Below are 17,088 nucleotides of genomic sequence, written 5' to 3' on the forward strand. Positions count from 1 at the left end.
ATACTCCCTGAAGATGAAAACATTTTTCAGTTGGGAAAATAGTGTTTACCTTTGTCAAGATTCACAATGCACATTATTAGCTTATAAAATTCATTATACAATTTTACAGCTGAGAAGCCAAACCTGTTTCACTTTATTTAACCCAGTGTTTTCCAAAACTATTTGACCATGGAATATTTTCTGCCACAATACTAATTAAAGTTCAATCAGTTGAAGTGTTCTAGGATAGGCTGGTTTGGAATTTTCCCAACTTTTTTAGTAGAATTATATCCAAACAAATCCTCTGGGAATATATTTGTATTTAGTATATAGTATGTGTGTGTGTGTGTGTGTATATATATATATATATGTATATGTATATATATTTGTATATTAAATATATATTAGTATATTTATTATGTGTAACATACATATACACACACAGAGTGTTCTTAGCTCAGCTGTCCCCAGGTTAGTTATCTTAAAATATAAACTTATTGTGACCCTTTACTACAGTTCTTTTCCTTATTTTAGAATCTCCTTATCTTTCTATATGGCTTCAGCATTTGCTCCCATCTTTTCTCCTTCACAGTGATAGCAGAAAGTTGAGGCTATGCCTGTTGTCCTGAATTCATAGTTCTTAGCCTTTCTTCATGGCTCAACCGAAGTGACCATGACCTCAAACGCATGTCCACTTCGCATTCCATCTTTACATCTTGGGCTTCACCACTGACTGAGTGCCACCCCTTCCAAATTTCTCGCATCCTCCCGGAGCCTCCTGGCAGCTCGCTCTCGCTTCTCCTTTCTTCTTCCTTTCCTCTTCTCACTGGGAATGTGTAGAAAGCACGTTCTAGGTTATGTGGTTTTGAGGCATTCTCTGCAACTAGAGAAGTATTTGAAAACCTGGGGTTTTAAAGCCTGAAGGACGAAGAGAAGAGAGCCGAGTCCAGACACTCGTGACACAGTGGCCGTTAGGGAATCCAGGCCAAGGTTCCAAAGAAAAATGAAAAGATCGAGGTAGAAAGGACCACTCATAGTCTATTCTGTCAAGAAAAAAAAAAAAACAAAAACAAAATACAAAGGAGTTTCAAGAAAGACGCAGTGGTTATATCCTGAAGGAGAGACTGGAGAATTATCATTGATTTTGGAGACTAGGAGGTAACTAGTGGTTTTCAAGAAAACCATCTCAGTAGCATGTCTGGGACAAAACCAGAATGACAAGCAAGTGACACTTGGTAGATGGCTAATGAATCCTAAAGACCAGACCCAATTACAGTGTTGGATATCTGTGAATACGCCCTGGTGCCATTAATAACACCTTTTTTACATAAAGACCAGCTAGTTCTCCTACTTAGCCTGTCTTTTCTAGCCTCCTTTCTTTAAATATACCATAATTAATAGGTACTCTGCAAGGCTAGATATTACTCTTCTTTTATGTCCTAGGTAGTTTTTCCTCCTGGGGACCGTATCTATGTTCCTGGCTTCAGTTTTCACATCCTTCCACATAACTTACAAATGCCCTTGACATTCATACTCGGGTCCCTTGCAACAGGCATGCTCCTAAGGAAAGTAGTAGATTTACCCGAGGGTTGGTGCATACTTTTGTACTAATTATTTTCTCAGTGGTAACCTCTGTAGTTTAATCATTCAGAACCAAGACTTGGCTTATCTTGTACCTTATATGAAACCAGGTTTTATTTTATTTTACTTTACTTGGTTAAAATGGATGTGTTGTGAAAGAGGCCTGGAGTTTATGAAATGTTTCTCTAGGTAAGTGATTGATATTTTTAATCTGATTAGTTTAGAATATGAAACTTTTAATTTTGAGTAGGGGCAGAGTTTCTATAAAGGTGAGGCCTCGTGATGGATTTATGAAGAAAGCTTGCTGGCTTGAGGCAAGTGAAGAATAATTCCTGAACATGTCAGGTATACATTTGACATAAGGCATTCAGCCTTTACTCGGGGAGCATATCCATCACTGTAGAAGCTGTCAGAATTCTGTCAGTATAGTGACAAGGTCCCAGAGAGAATCAGGAATGGATTTTTTTTTTTTTTGACTGATTAGGAGGAGGATATATTAACCCTTAATGGCATTAGTTTGTGCACAAAGTAGTATTTCATGTATAGATGTCTCGCGTCAATTTGGAAACAAGTTCTTTGGCTTCACTGCTAGTTCTGTTTCGCTCTGCCTCCTTGCACTTTTAAATAACCCATCTCTTAGCACTGCACCTGGGGCAGGTTTCTAACCCTCCTTTGAGACCTTCTAAGTCTGCAAAGGGATACATTTGCCATTTCAACATGCGATCATAGAAAAATCACTAATGAGATAGTTTGTGTTCAATGTGTGCTGTCTTCAAAATCCGGTGTATATTTCTACTTCCATCATCTCCAGTTTGTATTAGACACATTCCAGCGCTCAGTCACCGCCTGTGGCCAGTGGATGCTTCAGTGGACAGTGCAGGTGTGGTCTCTTTGGAACTGGTTAGCACAGTCCTAAGGTGGTCACGTAGTTGCGGGTATTGGATGGGCTTGTCTCACCTTTGATCTCTAGGCTGAAAGAAAACTCCCCTCACTTAAGAACGATCTCAGACCTGGGGCACCTGGGTGGCTCAGCCGTTAAGCGTCTGCCTTCGGCTCAGGTCATGATCCCAGGGTCCTGGGATCGAGCCCCGCATCGGGCTCCCTGCTCAGCGGGAAGCCAGCTTCTCCCTCTCCCATTCCCCCTGCTTGTGTTCCCTCTCTCACTGTGTCTCTCTCTGTCAAATAAATAAATAAAATCTTAAAAAAAAAATCAGTGATGATAGTCACTGTAAAAAAAAAAAAAAAAGAATGATCTCAGACCTTCATGTTTATAAACTAGTTGCTTTTTGGTCATGTGGCGATTGTATACTCTTTCCCTTCTATGGCCACATCTCTACCTGTCCAGCTCCCCATAGCCATCCCCCTGCTTAAATATCGAAGGGCATGTGAACCAAGACCCCAGAGGCACACATACCCTCCCCTCCTGATGGCTTCTCAAGGTGTAATGTGATCCCGACCTATCTGGCTCCTGACCTTGGTAACTGGGCTGGATCTGCTGGTCATCCTTTGACCATGTTAACGTCTATCCGAAGGCCTGGAATTAAACTACTTGGCCATCCACTTCATGCTTATTTCTTGATCACTTGGCTTCCCTAGGTGAGGATACACCCCAAACAGTAGGCACCTCCGTGCCCTGACTTACTACAGCCACCGCAGGGAAGAAAGTGGTATTTCCCTCTAACTGACAGTGGCAAGCACATCATTCCAAGCCCCTTTCCTCCCAAAGCCTCAGCTTATCTCAATCTCTCTACCCGCCCCCATCTCCCTCACCTTCTATCTTGATGTCTTTAGGGCTGACTTTAAACATTTCTTTTAACACACAGCGACTTGTAAGCTATGAAGTGCAAACATAAAGTATCAAAAGGAAGAATTGTAGTGTACACATTCGAAAGGGACACCCAGGCATTAAGTGCTATCTTGATGATCTTTCAGTTCAGAAATGTGAGCCTTGTTTCCTTTTGGTTTCTCAGTATGCCCATCCTTCACTTTTTGCCAGCATATAAGGCGATGCAACGTATACCTGGTCTGTTCAAAGAAAGTGTCAATTCACTGCTCTTCCTGCCCCTCCGCCGCCTCTAATGTTAGTACATTGCAGAATGAAACCACTGCTCAGCACGCACCGGGCAAACATTGGGTGATGGCTAGGGTGCCCCACGGACAGGTGGACAGGTGGACAGGTGGACAGGTGGACAGGTGGACAGGTGGGGGCAGCACTCACCAGCCAGGCTGCTTGGCTCAGGCACAGAGCCCTGGAGCCTGGCCTTACAGATCTGGCAGGCCTGCTCTTCCCAACACAAAGGCAGAAAGGAACGCTGCAAACTGGGAAGTGATTTCACCCAGTCCGGACCGTTTTCTTCAGTTGTGGTGGAAAGAATGCCAAGTGCTGTGTTTTGCAATTAATTACATTTAACTGAAGGAGTGCTGGATGAGCTGGTGGAGATGATTTGGGTAAATGTGAAAGCCCAGCAAACACAATCCCTGCCACGAGCCTGAAGCCTGAGCTTCCCAAAGGAACGGGTTCCTGGTAAGGGAGAGGCCCCAGTAACAGCCTTGGGCCTGAAGATATTTTATATTAGTTTTGCTTTTATAAGGACAGATATAGGTTATTACTCAAGATCTTTTACGTCTCCTGCTTTTGTAGATGTATTTGTTTACATTCTCTCTCTTTCTTTGCAGTGCTTTTCTGCTTCAGTACAGCTTGGCTTTTCTGTTTTGGATAGTCTCTGGAAGACTTTGTGGTTGATGGCAGTCAAAGGTGGCATTGATTTGTGACCCTGAGGTTCAGCTTTAAGTGGAGAGACAGGAGGAGGGCATTTTGCTTCTTGGAAACTGGACCTTCATAGAGGAAGTGAAGAGGAAGAAAAATAAAGCTTAATCATAGCAGCTCATGTTAATTAAGCATTTCCTGTTGTGGGGCATATACTAAGTCATGTCTACATGTCATTGAACTGATAACATAACCCTAAGAGTCTTGGGAACTTGGAGAGATTGAGTGGCTTACTTAAACTTGCCTAGCCAGTGTGTGATGGGCTCTGTTTCCCTCTTCAGGCCTACCTTCCGTTGCCTTCGGAGGAAGCTGGTGTTGAGTCATCTAGCTCTTGGATGAGAAAAACTCTTAAGGATGGTGCAAAGCAAAGATACAGACCCACCTCTGCCAAAGAACTATTATTAGTCTAACACTGATGGCATTTGAGAGAATTTCACGACACATCTTGGTTATGAAAGGCAGGTGACATCTGATGAGTCCAGGGTTACGTGATGATGAAATACTAAACCTACCTGATTGTATTCAGGGAAAAAGGGTATATCTGGCCATTGGAAAAAGAAGGTAGAATATATTTATGCGGTTCTTAAATCAATTGCTAAGAAAGGGGAAGGTCCTTTCATTCAAATCAGTTATACATTTTCCTTTGCTGCTTAGGCGAAGTGTGAGAGAAAGAGAGAGGGTGAGAAGTCCCCGTGTCCTGAGGGCTCCTGCCTTTCTGAGGATCCACGGCACAGGATCACATGGATTCTTGGTCACTTTCTTTGAGAAAACAGGAACCCCTTCAGAAGGTTTAAATGAAGGCTGTTATACCGATTAAAGGATTATTGGAAGATACCTCATCAATTCATGGGAGTTACAGGACACTCATTTCAGTCATTTGAAACATATTTGTATTTCATGCACTGTGGACTAATCCCCTAACCTTCCCATCCATCTTGGTATTAGCGTTCTTCCTGCGATTTGGAAGATTTCTTTGCAGGCTTCTCTTCGGAGGAAGTTATTTTGTTGTGTTTTGTCTTTCCCTTTGCTTTGTCCCCCTCCTTTCATTATTCCTTCCTCGTCGTTTGCATGGTTTCCAGGACTCTGCGACTCGAGCGGGTTTTCGGTAGGTGACTCAGGCACCCATCCTGGGGAGATGTCCCATGTTGGAGGTCTGTAAGTGAGCCAGTTGGGAAGGTGGGCCCACCAAGAGGCTTCCTCCTTCCAGCTTCAACGGCTCTCCACTGTCTTTGGGCTATGGCCTTGAGCAGGGCTCCTTCATGCTCTTTTCCAGCTTCTCTCCTACTGGCCAACAGGGAGCCTCGTTCATACGTGGCCTCCTGCTGGGAGGTGTGACCTTTTACTCCCTATTATCAGACGGAAGCTGAACTCCTGGCTTTATCGGCTTGCCATTTTGTGTTTGGTTTGCTTCTGGTCCCCGAAGATTTATTTTTCCTATCATTGTGCCTAGAGTGCAGTGGGTATTGGAAATGTGAACACATGGCATTATCTTTACCAGGAAAAGAGAGACCTGTTTCACCTGAGCATAAGAAAAAAATTTCTAATTTAAATCCACCCGAAAGAAAGTAGACTGACTTGTGAGTACAATTCGTAAGGGGGAGACTGAGTGTTCATCTCTCGGAGAAGTTCGAAAGAGACTGCCTTCTGTATAGGAGATGTTGGATTCCATTTCCACTGAGTTCCATTGTGTCTCCAAGGGTCTCTGGGTCGACACAGGGCTGTTTGCATCTGTAGTCGGTGATCCCTGATTGCTGGGGTTGCTGAGTTTTCATGTCTTGTCATAGTTTATTAGAGGGGATCTACTTCTGTGTGCAGTTTGTGTTTTTAGCAGCACAGGGCTAACAAAGGCATCAGAACTCTTTAGCATCTGACCTACACTTCAACAGCAAGCCTTTTTAATACCATCTGTAAAAACTAGGAACATGTGGGGTCAGAATCTAAGGAGTCGTCTAGGAGTGACTTGTCCAGTTTGAGGGGGTGGAGGGACTTCTGGATACTTCTTTAGATCTGGAGTTTTAGTTCATCGTATTGGGTGACCATGGTGGTATGCCTTTCTAGAAGGTAAACGCAATTTTAGGCTTCTTGATGCACGGGCAAGTTTTATATACTGGGAAGAAATACTGTGGTGGAGAAAGGATGGAATCTTTAAATGGAATCAAGGGACCTGATATAATTCTGACACTGACACTCCTCGTTATTTAGTCTTGAGAAAATTTCATGACCTTTTTGCACCTAAGTTAATAAATATGCAAATTAACTGAACTTGACTGAGCAATTTCTAAGGTTTCTCCAGCACTCCAAAGATTCCAAAAGTACATACTGCTGTCTCCAGCATGATCAGGCAATATCCAGACTGGGATTTAGGTCTTTATTTAAAGGCTCCCTGCACCAGAGTGGCTAAGAGGTTAGCCTTGGTGTTTGGCATCCGTGACTTTGAATGCTGGCTGTATAAGTGATAGGCTATTAAGGAAGTCATTGAACCTTCCAAGTTTTGGCTTCCTTACTGATAAAATGGAGAGGAGAATTATTCCTACCTTACAGAATTGTACTGAACCTTAATAATATAATTACAGAACTTTGCTCAGGGATCAGCACCTAGAAAACAATGGTATATCCCTCTCTTTGTTCATTGTAAGCTCCTTGAGAGCAGCCATCTACCTTACTTATCTTAGCCCAGCTCATTCATCTTATTTCAGTTGCTTAGTTCTGTGTTTTATATGTAGTGGTGTTCAATAAATGTACTGTTAAAGTACAGTTTAAAAAAAGATTTTAAATAGGACTCATATGAATATAGAATAAACGCATGTCAAATTTATTTAGCTCTTTAATGAAGGAGCCAGCAAGATGATAAAGTCGATTTATTGGAGAAATAGAGGAAAAGGATGATGTAGTTCATACCAAAATAATTTTTCTATATTTGAGACATAATTGGTTTATCGCCTTATGGGGGAATAAAACTAAACCTTTAACATAATCTTCTATTGTCGACATTTGTATCTCCACAGGACAGAAATCTTCCTGTTAACCTGCAGTCATAAAGTTCTTAGGCCTGTGAAACACTACTTTAGTCTGACATTGTGAGGATATGCAAGTTTCTTTTTGCTATTTCCAAGTTTGGTGTAATTATTCTAAATAGTTACAAGACCAAACCTAAAGTATTATTTATCTTAGAAAAAGATTAGGTGGGAATATGATTCTAGTATATAAGTATCTGTTTTCTGCCTAAACTTATAATAAGTACTAGGACCATCCATAATTATGTTTTCTTAATGTTTCATTAAGAAGAGTATAGGGATATTTAGGAAAATGCTACTAATTTCTACGATGATGCTTTGGAGGGGAACCATTTAATGAGTGCTTACAGGGACTATGTCAAGGACTTTATATACATTTTAATTTAATCTGTAAACAATCTTGTGAGGTAGGCATTATCTCCATTTTGAAAATCAGGTAAATAAATCTCAGTGAGGTTAAATAAGATTATGTAGCCAATATGAGCCAGAATTGAAATTCAGTCTGATTCTGAGTCTTATATTGTCTCTAGTGCCTATGTTATAAACCTCCCTAAAAATTTTAAACTGTTCTAAATTTTAAGGTAGATCTCAAGTTAAACATACAGATGAGTGGGTCTAGTTTTGCTTACATGACAGCATATACAAAACAGTCCTTCTCCCTGGAAGAGACTTGCCATTTTGAAACCACTTCAGATAAGTGGTCTGTTTCTTGGCCACTAGATTAAAACATATATGTTTTAAAGAAAAATCAAACCATTTCATTTGCTTTTTAAAGCTTTCTTCTCTCAGGTTGTCTTTGTCACTTACCTATCTTTCTTATATCTCTTCTGGCCCCCGAAATGTCTGTAGGTGGGCTGGATCCTTTCTATTCTGGATGAACTGCAGCTGAGCCCTCAGCCTCCCGTCGGGGTCCTTCCTCTGGGGACTGGGAACGACCTGGCTCGAACTCTCAACTGGGGAGGGGTAAGAACTGCTCTCAGGGGCTGCCCGGGCCGTCAGGCAGAAGGAGCCTCGAACCCACAGATGTTTTAATGGAAGGGCAATATGCTACTGTTGTCCAAAGAATAAGTTAGAATTGAGGATCAGGGTGCCCATGCATCATGATTTCATCTGGGACCTTTTTCAGTTTAAACTTAGAATCATCTAGAGAAGAAAGTGTGGTATAAAAATGGGGGTTAGTATATAGGCCTGGGGCTTCTTGAGGTATCCATTGAGAGGCAGTTGGGTGGGTTGGTCTCAGGTCTTCATGTAAAGACCTGAATTGATTTTGACCCTTAGCCCCTGGCCAGAATAGCAAATCTGGTTCAGATTATAATCCTTACTTCGGGAGAGTTATGGCTTTTCTGGAGCATTTTGTTTTTCTGGTTGGTGTCATCATGGCTGTGTTATTCAGGTAGCCAGCTGTCCTTTCCACCGGAGAGCCAACTTTAGGCAGGCTTAGCGGAAGAAGTTTACCTGTCACTAGCCAGCCGTTTTATTAATTTTTTTTTTACAGTGTTAAGATAGTAAGAAGGCACAATTTGCTAACATATGCAGCCCCACCAGCTTTTTATTTATTCATAGGAGAGATTGGGCTGGGCTCCATGAAAATTATCTTCAGCTATTAGCAGATATTAATTTGACCTTTGTGTGAATTAACCTCCCTTGGGTGATAATTATCTTCGGATATTAGCAGATATTCATTCGGTATTGGGTGAATTAACCTCCTACAGGTCTTTTTTATTTTTTCAAGTGGGCATAGTGGAAATGATAATACATTAGTTGCTTCATGTAAATATGTTTATCACTGTTGACTCCTCTCATCCACATCAGTGACTTGACTATCCTTAATAATCATGCTGCCAATAACACATGCTCGAGGAGTAAGTGGTTGCCTAGTAGGGCAGCGCCTCAGACAGACTTGCCTTAGTAGTGTCCCTCTACAAGGTTAGGAGAGGTGAATGAGGTGGAAGGTTAATAGAAAAAGTTGTCTATCCTCTGCCACCGTGATTCTCTTCCTCCTCTTCCATATACACTTGTTCTGTGTATCTCTCAGATTCCTCTAGTAGGAGGCCTGGGGAGTCCTGTTTTCATTTTGACAGAAGCAACCCTCCAGCATGGCCCTCAAATGCCTACCAGTGACTGTTGGTTCTTGGTGCTGGCGAAAATGACTCCTCACCTCAAACCAGTTAGAGCAGTATTTCTATGCACAATACCTGGGACTGTTGTCTTAGATTCCAAGTACTGCAAGGAAACCGGTCTACTTGCCCAGCCTTGCTAATTGCAAAATGAATAGAGAGCTATAGCAAAAGGGCTCTTGCTTGCATGAAATGCCTTTGGTTAATCTGTTCACTGCTCCAGGCAGCAATGCATATATTCTTTGATTCCTTAGGGCTACACTGATGAACCTGTCTCTAAGATCCTTTGCCAAGTAGAAGATGGGACAATTGTACAGCTAGATCGCTGGAACCTCCATGTGGAAAGAAACCCAGACTTGCCTCCAGAAGAACTTGAAGATGGCGTCTGTAAGGTGAGAGAGTTCTTTCTTCCGCAGAAGGGAAGCCTGGAGCATGTACCTGAGCCACAGGAAATACAATCCTGGCTGGAGAATCATGCTGATTGCTTCCTATGAGATCATAGGATGATGTTTGAGTTCATGGCTACTAGGCCTACGAGCGTAACACTACTCCGTGATTCTGCCCCACAGACTTCCTACCTGCTTCCAGAGCTCAGGGAGCTGTTCTCCATCCTCAACTTCCACACCAGAAAGAATGTATTCATTTTCTAATCTTTCAAGCATTGCAAACTCATAACCCATGAGAAGGTGAAAACTACAGATGTTCTGAAGCATTAGGCATATGGTCTTTCGATAGAAAGATAACCTCCTGAGATTTGTAGTCTCCTACTAAATATCTCTTATGTGTAGGAAGTGTTAACTAAGTCAGTTTCATCACTGGGTTGGGACTTGAAGATGTCTAAATAAATATTTTGATTTAGTATTTTTCCTTCAGTGATTGAGCTTTCATTTCCACCCAAGACAAATCAAGAGACATGCATACCTTAGTGCAGAGCCTCAGCAGAATATTTCGTTCTAAGTTCTGGTCTCAATTTCAGATAAATCTGACAGGTTGCCAAGTAGCCATTTCCTGCATATTACTTTCCACTTTTCTTCTGTGATAGTGTTTTCAAAGTTTTGCATGCATAAGAGCATTCACGTGCAGATTATGGGGCCCAGTCCCCATTGATTCTGATCACGTAAATGCAGGGTTAAGGCCCTGGATCCATACTTTAAATGGCATCCCCGGGTGCCTGGGTGGCTCAGTCGTTGAGCGTCTGCTTTCAGCTCGGGTCATGATCCCAGAGTCCTGGGATCGAGCCCCACATCGGGCTCCCTGCTCCGCGGGAAGCCTGCTTCTCCCTCTCCCTCTGCCCCTGCTTGTGTTCCCTTTCTCGCTCTCTCTCTCTCTCTCTGTGTCAAATAAATAAATAAAATCTTTAAAAAAATAATAAATAGCATCCCTGCTTTATTGGATTATGCCATTGATTGAGCCAACATTGTCATGGGCATTTTCACTTTAAAATAAATAGAACCAGATATCCTATTAAACCAAACCAAAACCAGTTATTCATTAGCACCATGATCCTGACCAATTATGATAAACACTCAAGTTTATTATTTGGCTAAAATAGGTTAAAACATGTTTTATCTTGTTTTCACATTTTTTCCCCTAAACAATAATCCAGAAATCACAAGGTTTCTGTTAGCTATCATGACTGCTCAGTAGATTTGCGTTTATAATGTCATAGTGTTGTTTGAAACCACAGGTATCACCGTGGGATATACTTCTTTCTGATGTGTTCGACCTACAGAAACTGGGTAGGATATAGTCAAAGTGAAAAGAATTATACCGTATGGAAATTTTAAGGTCCTTTCCACACCAAACTTAGAATGCTTAGGCCCTCAGTAGAAATCGCTATTTAAATCTCTTCCCAACAGCTTAAGAAATGGAAAGACTCCTTGGTACAGCCAGGGAACATTAATCCAGATAATTAAAGGGCTTTGAAAAATGGGCTTTTGAGGAGATATATAGGAAATTGGGCAATTTTTCCTGGAAAATATGAATAAGAACTTAGTAACAGACTAAATTGTGATATTATTTAGGGGATGGTGACCAGATGTTCTCCTAAAGCTATCGGTGAATGCTAAGACATGGGTTAGATTTGTAGCCAAGAAAACATCAATGGTAGGGATGAACATATCTGTGCTTTTGGCAAGATCACCAACCCTTGCTGTCATTACTAAGGCTTGGTATTTTGTTAAAGTGCAAGAACTGAACATTCTCAAATATGAAGCCAGGAGAATGAGACATGATTTTGGCATTGTTCTGTGTTTAGTTTCTCGCCTGTTCTCCAGTCAGTTGTAAACATTTCTAAGGGGGGCTGATTTGACCTCTGAATTTATGATAAGCTCTGACTCAGGGCCTCCATGGAGGGTTCATTCTTTATTTCCATTGAAAACCAAGGCCATCCGTTTTCTTTTCTTCTGTATTAACATCTCTCTGTTACTCTCCCTCTCATTTCATTTATCTCTTAATGGGATGAGGTCCTCACTCTAGTCAAACAAAATCTTACTAGTCAAGGTGCATATGAAACCCTGTAATAAACCTACTTTTGAGATCTTGAGGGTTAAACACTTCTAACAGAAGAGAAGTAGATTTCTATCTGGAGGCTAAGCCTGATAATTATCTGGAAACATTATCCAAGCTGAGATGAAATTGCTTCTCTATTTAGTTTAACATTTACCTTCCACTCTGAGTTGCAGAAGGGAAAATGGAAGAGCCACAATTTCCTTTCTAGCATTTTCCATGTGCTTTTCTCATTGTTCTAACATTGAAGCCTTAAAAGCACATGAATTTTGCAGTTCTGATGAAGGATTTTAGGTTGCATAGTCCTCTCCTTTACTAAGCTTGCGGTGGTAACAGCCAGGGACCCAGAGGACTCTAGGAAGGCTTGTGTGTGTACCCACATCTGTGTCTACATATTTCACAGTCATATTAAAGATACAAGGTCTCATAGACTAAATCAAAATTTGAGTAATACTGACAAATATGTATACACACATATATTTTTTTTTTCCCTGTAGATCAGGGGTAGCTGAATATTTCCCTCTGCCCTATTGCTTATGACTTATGTCAAAAATATATTTTAAAAAATGGAAGGGTAAACATATTAAATATTACTCATTTGGAATTGCAATATTAATATGCTGCACACAAATTCTCAAAAGGTATATTCACTGATTAGCTTACACATGATCTTTCCATTCGAATTGACTTTCTAAGTTTGCTTAGTGAGTCATTCTTTGTAACTTTTGGGCATGTGTTTCCCTCAGCTTAATTGGGCTCTCTTTTTAATATCCACAAGAATACTTCCCATTTAATAATTTGTATTTGCATCACTTGTTTCCTATACTACTTAAAATTCTTGGGAGTGTTATTTGATTTGAACTTTAACTAATGAATTCAAAAATCCCCTGTTCCTTCTCTGCAAACACCTTCTGCCTTGGGTTGTGACTAATCTCTTTCCCAGGGACTGCCCGAGAGAAGGTTTCTGGTGTTAGGCTTCATTTTACTCTTTCTGCCTGGTTCCGCACCACTTCACCTCTACTTTGTTCCTCATTGCAGCTTCCTCTGAATGTTTTCAATAATTACTTCAGCCTTGGATTTGATGCCCACGTCACACTGGAGTTCCATGAATCCAGAGGTGAGGACAACGTCCCATTCCCATCTCCCAGGGAGGAAGTTTCCAGCAGGTGTTTTGCATGTTCCCTTCTGTTTGCATATCACTTAAGTATTGACAGTGTGCATCAGTGTTGTTCATTTTAACTTTCGTGATGACCCTGGGAGCTAGACAAGATAGGAATTTGTTACAGATAGGACCCTGAGACCTAGTTGTTTAGGGTCTCAGAGATGTAAAGGATGACATCAGATGGATGTTCCAGGTCTCAGACTGCTAATTTTTAAGTTTGACTAGAAACTTTGAGGTTAGTGAACTACTAGGAAGTGATAAAGTTTCTTTCATTTGAGTCATTAAGATATTCACAGCTTCTTGAACCACCGATTGTTGAAGTCCAACACTTTATAAACCAGGGCCATTGAAATCTGGCAGCAAAAACATACAAGTCCTCCCTGGGTGCAGAAAAGAGACAGCAGTCATCTTAGAACAGTAGGGGAGCTGATCTGTGGTTTAGGTGGAAAGAAAGGGTGGTGATTGGATTGGGGGTGGAGGTGCTGGGAATGCCCATCGGACAAGCTAGAGGGGTGAATGAGAGCCAGTGGTCATGTCAAGGGCCAAAAGAGATGGTGGCAAGACTGGGGAACAAAACCATTTTTGAAAGAGAAATAAGATGAAATAATGGCACGCAGTTATATACTTCATCACATTTCTTACGACATTCAGAGCTGAGAAAGTTTAGGATCTGGGCTTATGTTTTGAATCCCCAATCTTCTGTGCTCAAGCTCACTCACCTGGTGTGTCTTCATCTCTCAAAATCTCTTATTAATGTAACTATATACATCTGTGTCTTTGCCTGTATCTACTTCTGTACCTAGTCTCTTGTGAATGTTAATATATAACCAAAATCATGCCAGGCAGTAGGTTAGTGAGTGTGTTGTGAGATAAAAGTCCATACATGAGAGGATTATTTTACTTCTTTTCCTCCAGATTCTTCAAGAGCATCAGTGGTTTTAACTCCTGGAATTTGAAGTACAGAGACCTAAAAGTTAGAATTCAAATGTCCAGATTCTAGTAATAACACAGAGGAAATTCTGATAACACTTCTATGCACTAAAGGTCAAGAGTGGAGTAGTAGGATTAAGGGTGTTAGAATACAAAATATAAGTGAAGTCCAAACCTGTAATTCTCTTACTGAGATCAGCAATTTTGGTAGGCTTTGCCTTCCTGCTTTCATAAGGCTTTGAGGGTCAAATGCTGTGTCAAATAAAAGCAGTACTCAGCATAATACCCTCCATCCTCCATCCATGTCGATGTAAATGGTATGTTGGCTAATTGAATTTAAATTAAATAATAAAATAAAATAAAATAAAAAAGCGATGCAGATCGAAGAGAAAGCCATAGTTTGACTTTTCCCTCTGAAAGGTTGGTTGATAACAGAACCACAAATATCAAATACCCAGATCAGAAACACCACCACCCTCCCATTTCCCTGCCATGGACAGCTCTTGGAGGTAGATATTCAGAGAGTCCTACTTTAGAGCCCACATTTATAGTCTGTTGGTCTCCCTATATTTTAGGAGACTTGATTTGGGGAAGTAAATGGAGATTACTTTCCTCATTTCTTAACCCATTTTTTTTCCCTCATATTCTTCAGGAGACTCTGGCTCTGGGCTTCCTAATAAAATCCTTCAGTTTCTTAACAATACTTATAATCATCACCAATGCATGCATCTTCCAAAATAGACATCCTGGCATGAAAAGGGCCTAAATGAGTAAGTGGCAGACAGTGAGCTCATTTAAGGGAGCCTAATATTTTGTCTAATTAATCTGACAATCTCCTAATGATACATTTCCTTGTACTATGATGAAACTTTCGTGTCTCAGAGTGAAGGGAACAGAGAGAGACATCAAGGAGGAAAGACCAGGCTTAGAAGAGAATTCTTGAAGGAAAGTGATTTTTTTTTTTAAAGTTGTGGGACTATTTCATTTGAAAAGGAATATGCAAACTGTGGTATATATATATATATATATACACACACACATATACACACACATAGTGTAATATATGTGTGATTATAAAAAAACTGGTTAAAAGATGCAAAGCATTAGTGTTGTATAGATTATTTCTGAGGCTTAGTGTAAGTGCTTTCAAGCAGCATGAAATGGAATTGCAAACATTTGACCTGCAGGTAAGCTAGAGCCCTTGAGGAAAACCAGCCACTGAAGAGCTGATAAGAGAAAACTGATGTTGACTGAGACTAATAGCTGCAATATTCATGAAGATGGTATAGAGATAAATATCTACAAAATGTTGGAAACAGATTTGGTTGATATGCCTATATCAGAGGTGTGGACTTCTTAGTACCTGTTAATCTATTTACTTTGCATTAATTTATGATGAAAAGCATAATTACACAAGCTAATTTTCTTTTTTTGCTTTTGCTATTTTCTGTTTATTTGGATTTTCCCCATATTTTTACCTGGATAATCAAGAAATCTCAAGCTCACCTGCAAAAGGAAAAGCAAGATAGTATGGCTACATTTTCAACAGGGGCAGACTTATTTCTTTTGGTATTAAGTGGCTATTCTCAAGCCAAGAACACTTCAAACTGTTCTCAAATGCAGACACTCACAGTTTGAGACATCATGACAAAACTTGTGTCATTTGCCATGAAATACTTGGAGGATGACCTCATGAGAGCCATTTTAAAAAAAGCCTCATGAGAGCCATTATAAAAAAATGAGCTTGTATAGAATAACCTATTAGGTATTAATAAAAGATGTGTGTGTGTGTGTGTGTGTGTGTACGTACTTGGGAATTATTCTAATCTATCTATATGAAGTGGGTAATAAATACAAATCTCACTAAGGCAGAATCTTTAAAATGTAATTGCAGAAGCAATTTTTGGCATAAATGTGAAATAGCCCATCAAATAGAGGGGACAATTAAAAACATTTGAGATAGTTTATTGGTGGTATTACTGTTTAAATGCTTTTAGAATTACCAGTAGAAAATCAAGCGAGGAGTAAAGATAGTCTTAACATTTTGATTGACTTTGTATAAAAAGAATGCAAACATTTGAATAATTTGGGTTTCTATATTTGATCAGAAAGTAGGTTTAGTTCATTTGATTAGAAAATAGAGATGCTTTCTTCTTATTAAAGTGGCTAAACCATGCATGGTTGAACTGTTCCTTGCATATCAGAAAGTGCAGTCTTTTGGAACAGGATTTGGAGATGTAACAGAATTGGCGATTTAATTTTTAGCTGGAGTCTTGCCCAGAACTTTAATAATTATTGCATTATGACAGTGCTTGAGCAAGTAGATTGAAAATATTCCCATCTATTAATGTATAGCCATGTTAACAATGATTATGGTTATCAGGCGGCAAAGTTAGGTCTCACTTTGCCAGCTATATGAATTAGATTCTCATTTTTTTGGACATGAAGGATATTAAGCACCTCAAACATTTAGCCTGAGGTTGGATGCTTAAATTTTACTGCCTCACTGAAATTACTTACTCAGAGGAGTTGAACCTTATGCTACAAGGTCAGGGAAATACAATTATGATTCTAGAGGAGGCAGTATTTAAATTTGACTTAAAATTTACTATTTTCACTGAATATACAGAGACATGCAGATCAGCATGTTTTCAAGGATTGTGAATGTTTCATGATTCATATGGAGAATGAACAGATTTCTTTAAAAAGATGTTTCAATGGCTTGCTAAATTTCATCATCACCATCACTGCAAAGCACACACTCTCAGTCTTAGATCTAGGTACTGAGACTCAAACATTTGAGAAACTCTCACTGTCCAAGGTTCTCTGTCTATAACCTTTTTTTCCATTTTGAACCTCTGCATGGCACCTACCCTTCATTCAAGATTCAAGTGTTGAATCTTGCCTCTGGAACACTTTTGATCATTCCCTTTATGTGTGACTCTCACTTCATCTGATATAGGCATATACAAAAGGATGTTATACTTTCATTTTCAAATTTATCTCCTCCACTCTAAACTCATGCAGGCA

General features: G+C 40.2%; 1 protein-coding gene across 2 annotated transcripts in view; it reads left to right on the top strand.

Annotated features, from left to right (window-relative positions):
* DGKI (diacylglycerol kinase iota) overlaps window positions 1-17,088 on the top strand; it is a 426,631-nt gene that overhangs the window by 231,873 nt on the left and 177,670 nt on the right. For both annotated transcript variants that reach the window (XM_081800028.1, XM_081800027.1), the window contains exons 13-15: window positions 8,191-8,304; window positions 9,713-9,850; window positions 13,005-13,083. In XM_081800028.1, the coding sequence (XP_081656154.1) occupies window positions 8,191-8,304; window positions 9,713-9,850; window positions 13,005-13,083 (331 nt within the window). The remainder of the gene's footprint in view (window positions 1-8,190; window positions 8,305-9,712; window positions 9,851-13,004; window positions 13,084-17,088) is intronic.

Source organism: Leptonychotes weddellii, chromosome 12 (genome assembly GCF_054177405.1).
Source record: "Leptonychotes weddellii isolate Sample4059 chromosome 12, ASM5417740v2, whole genome shotgun sequence".
Classification (NCBI taxonomy): domain Eukaryota; kingdom Metazoa; phylum Chordata; class Mammalia; order Carnivora; family Phocidae; genus Leptonychotes; species Leptonychotes weddellii.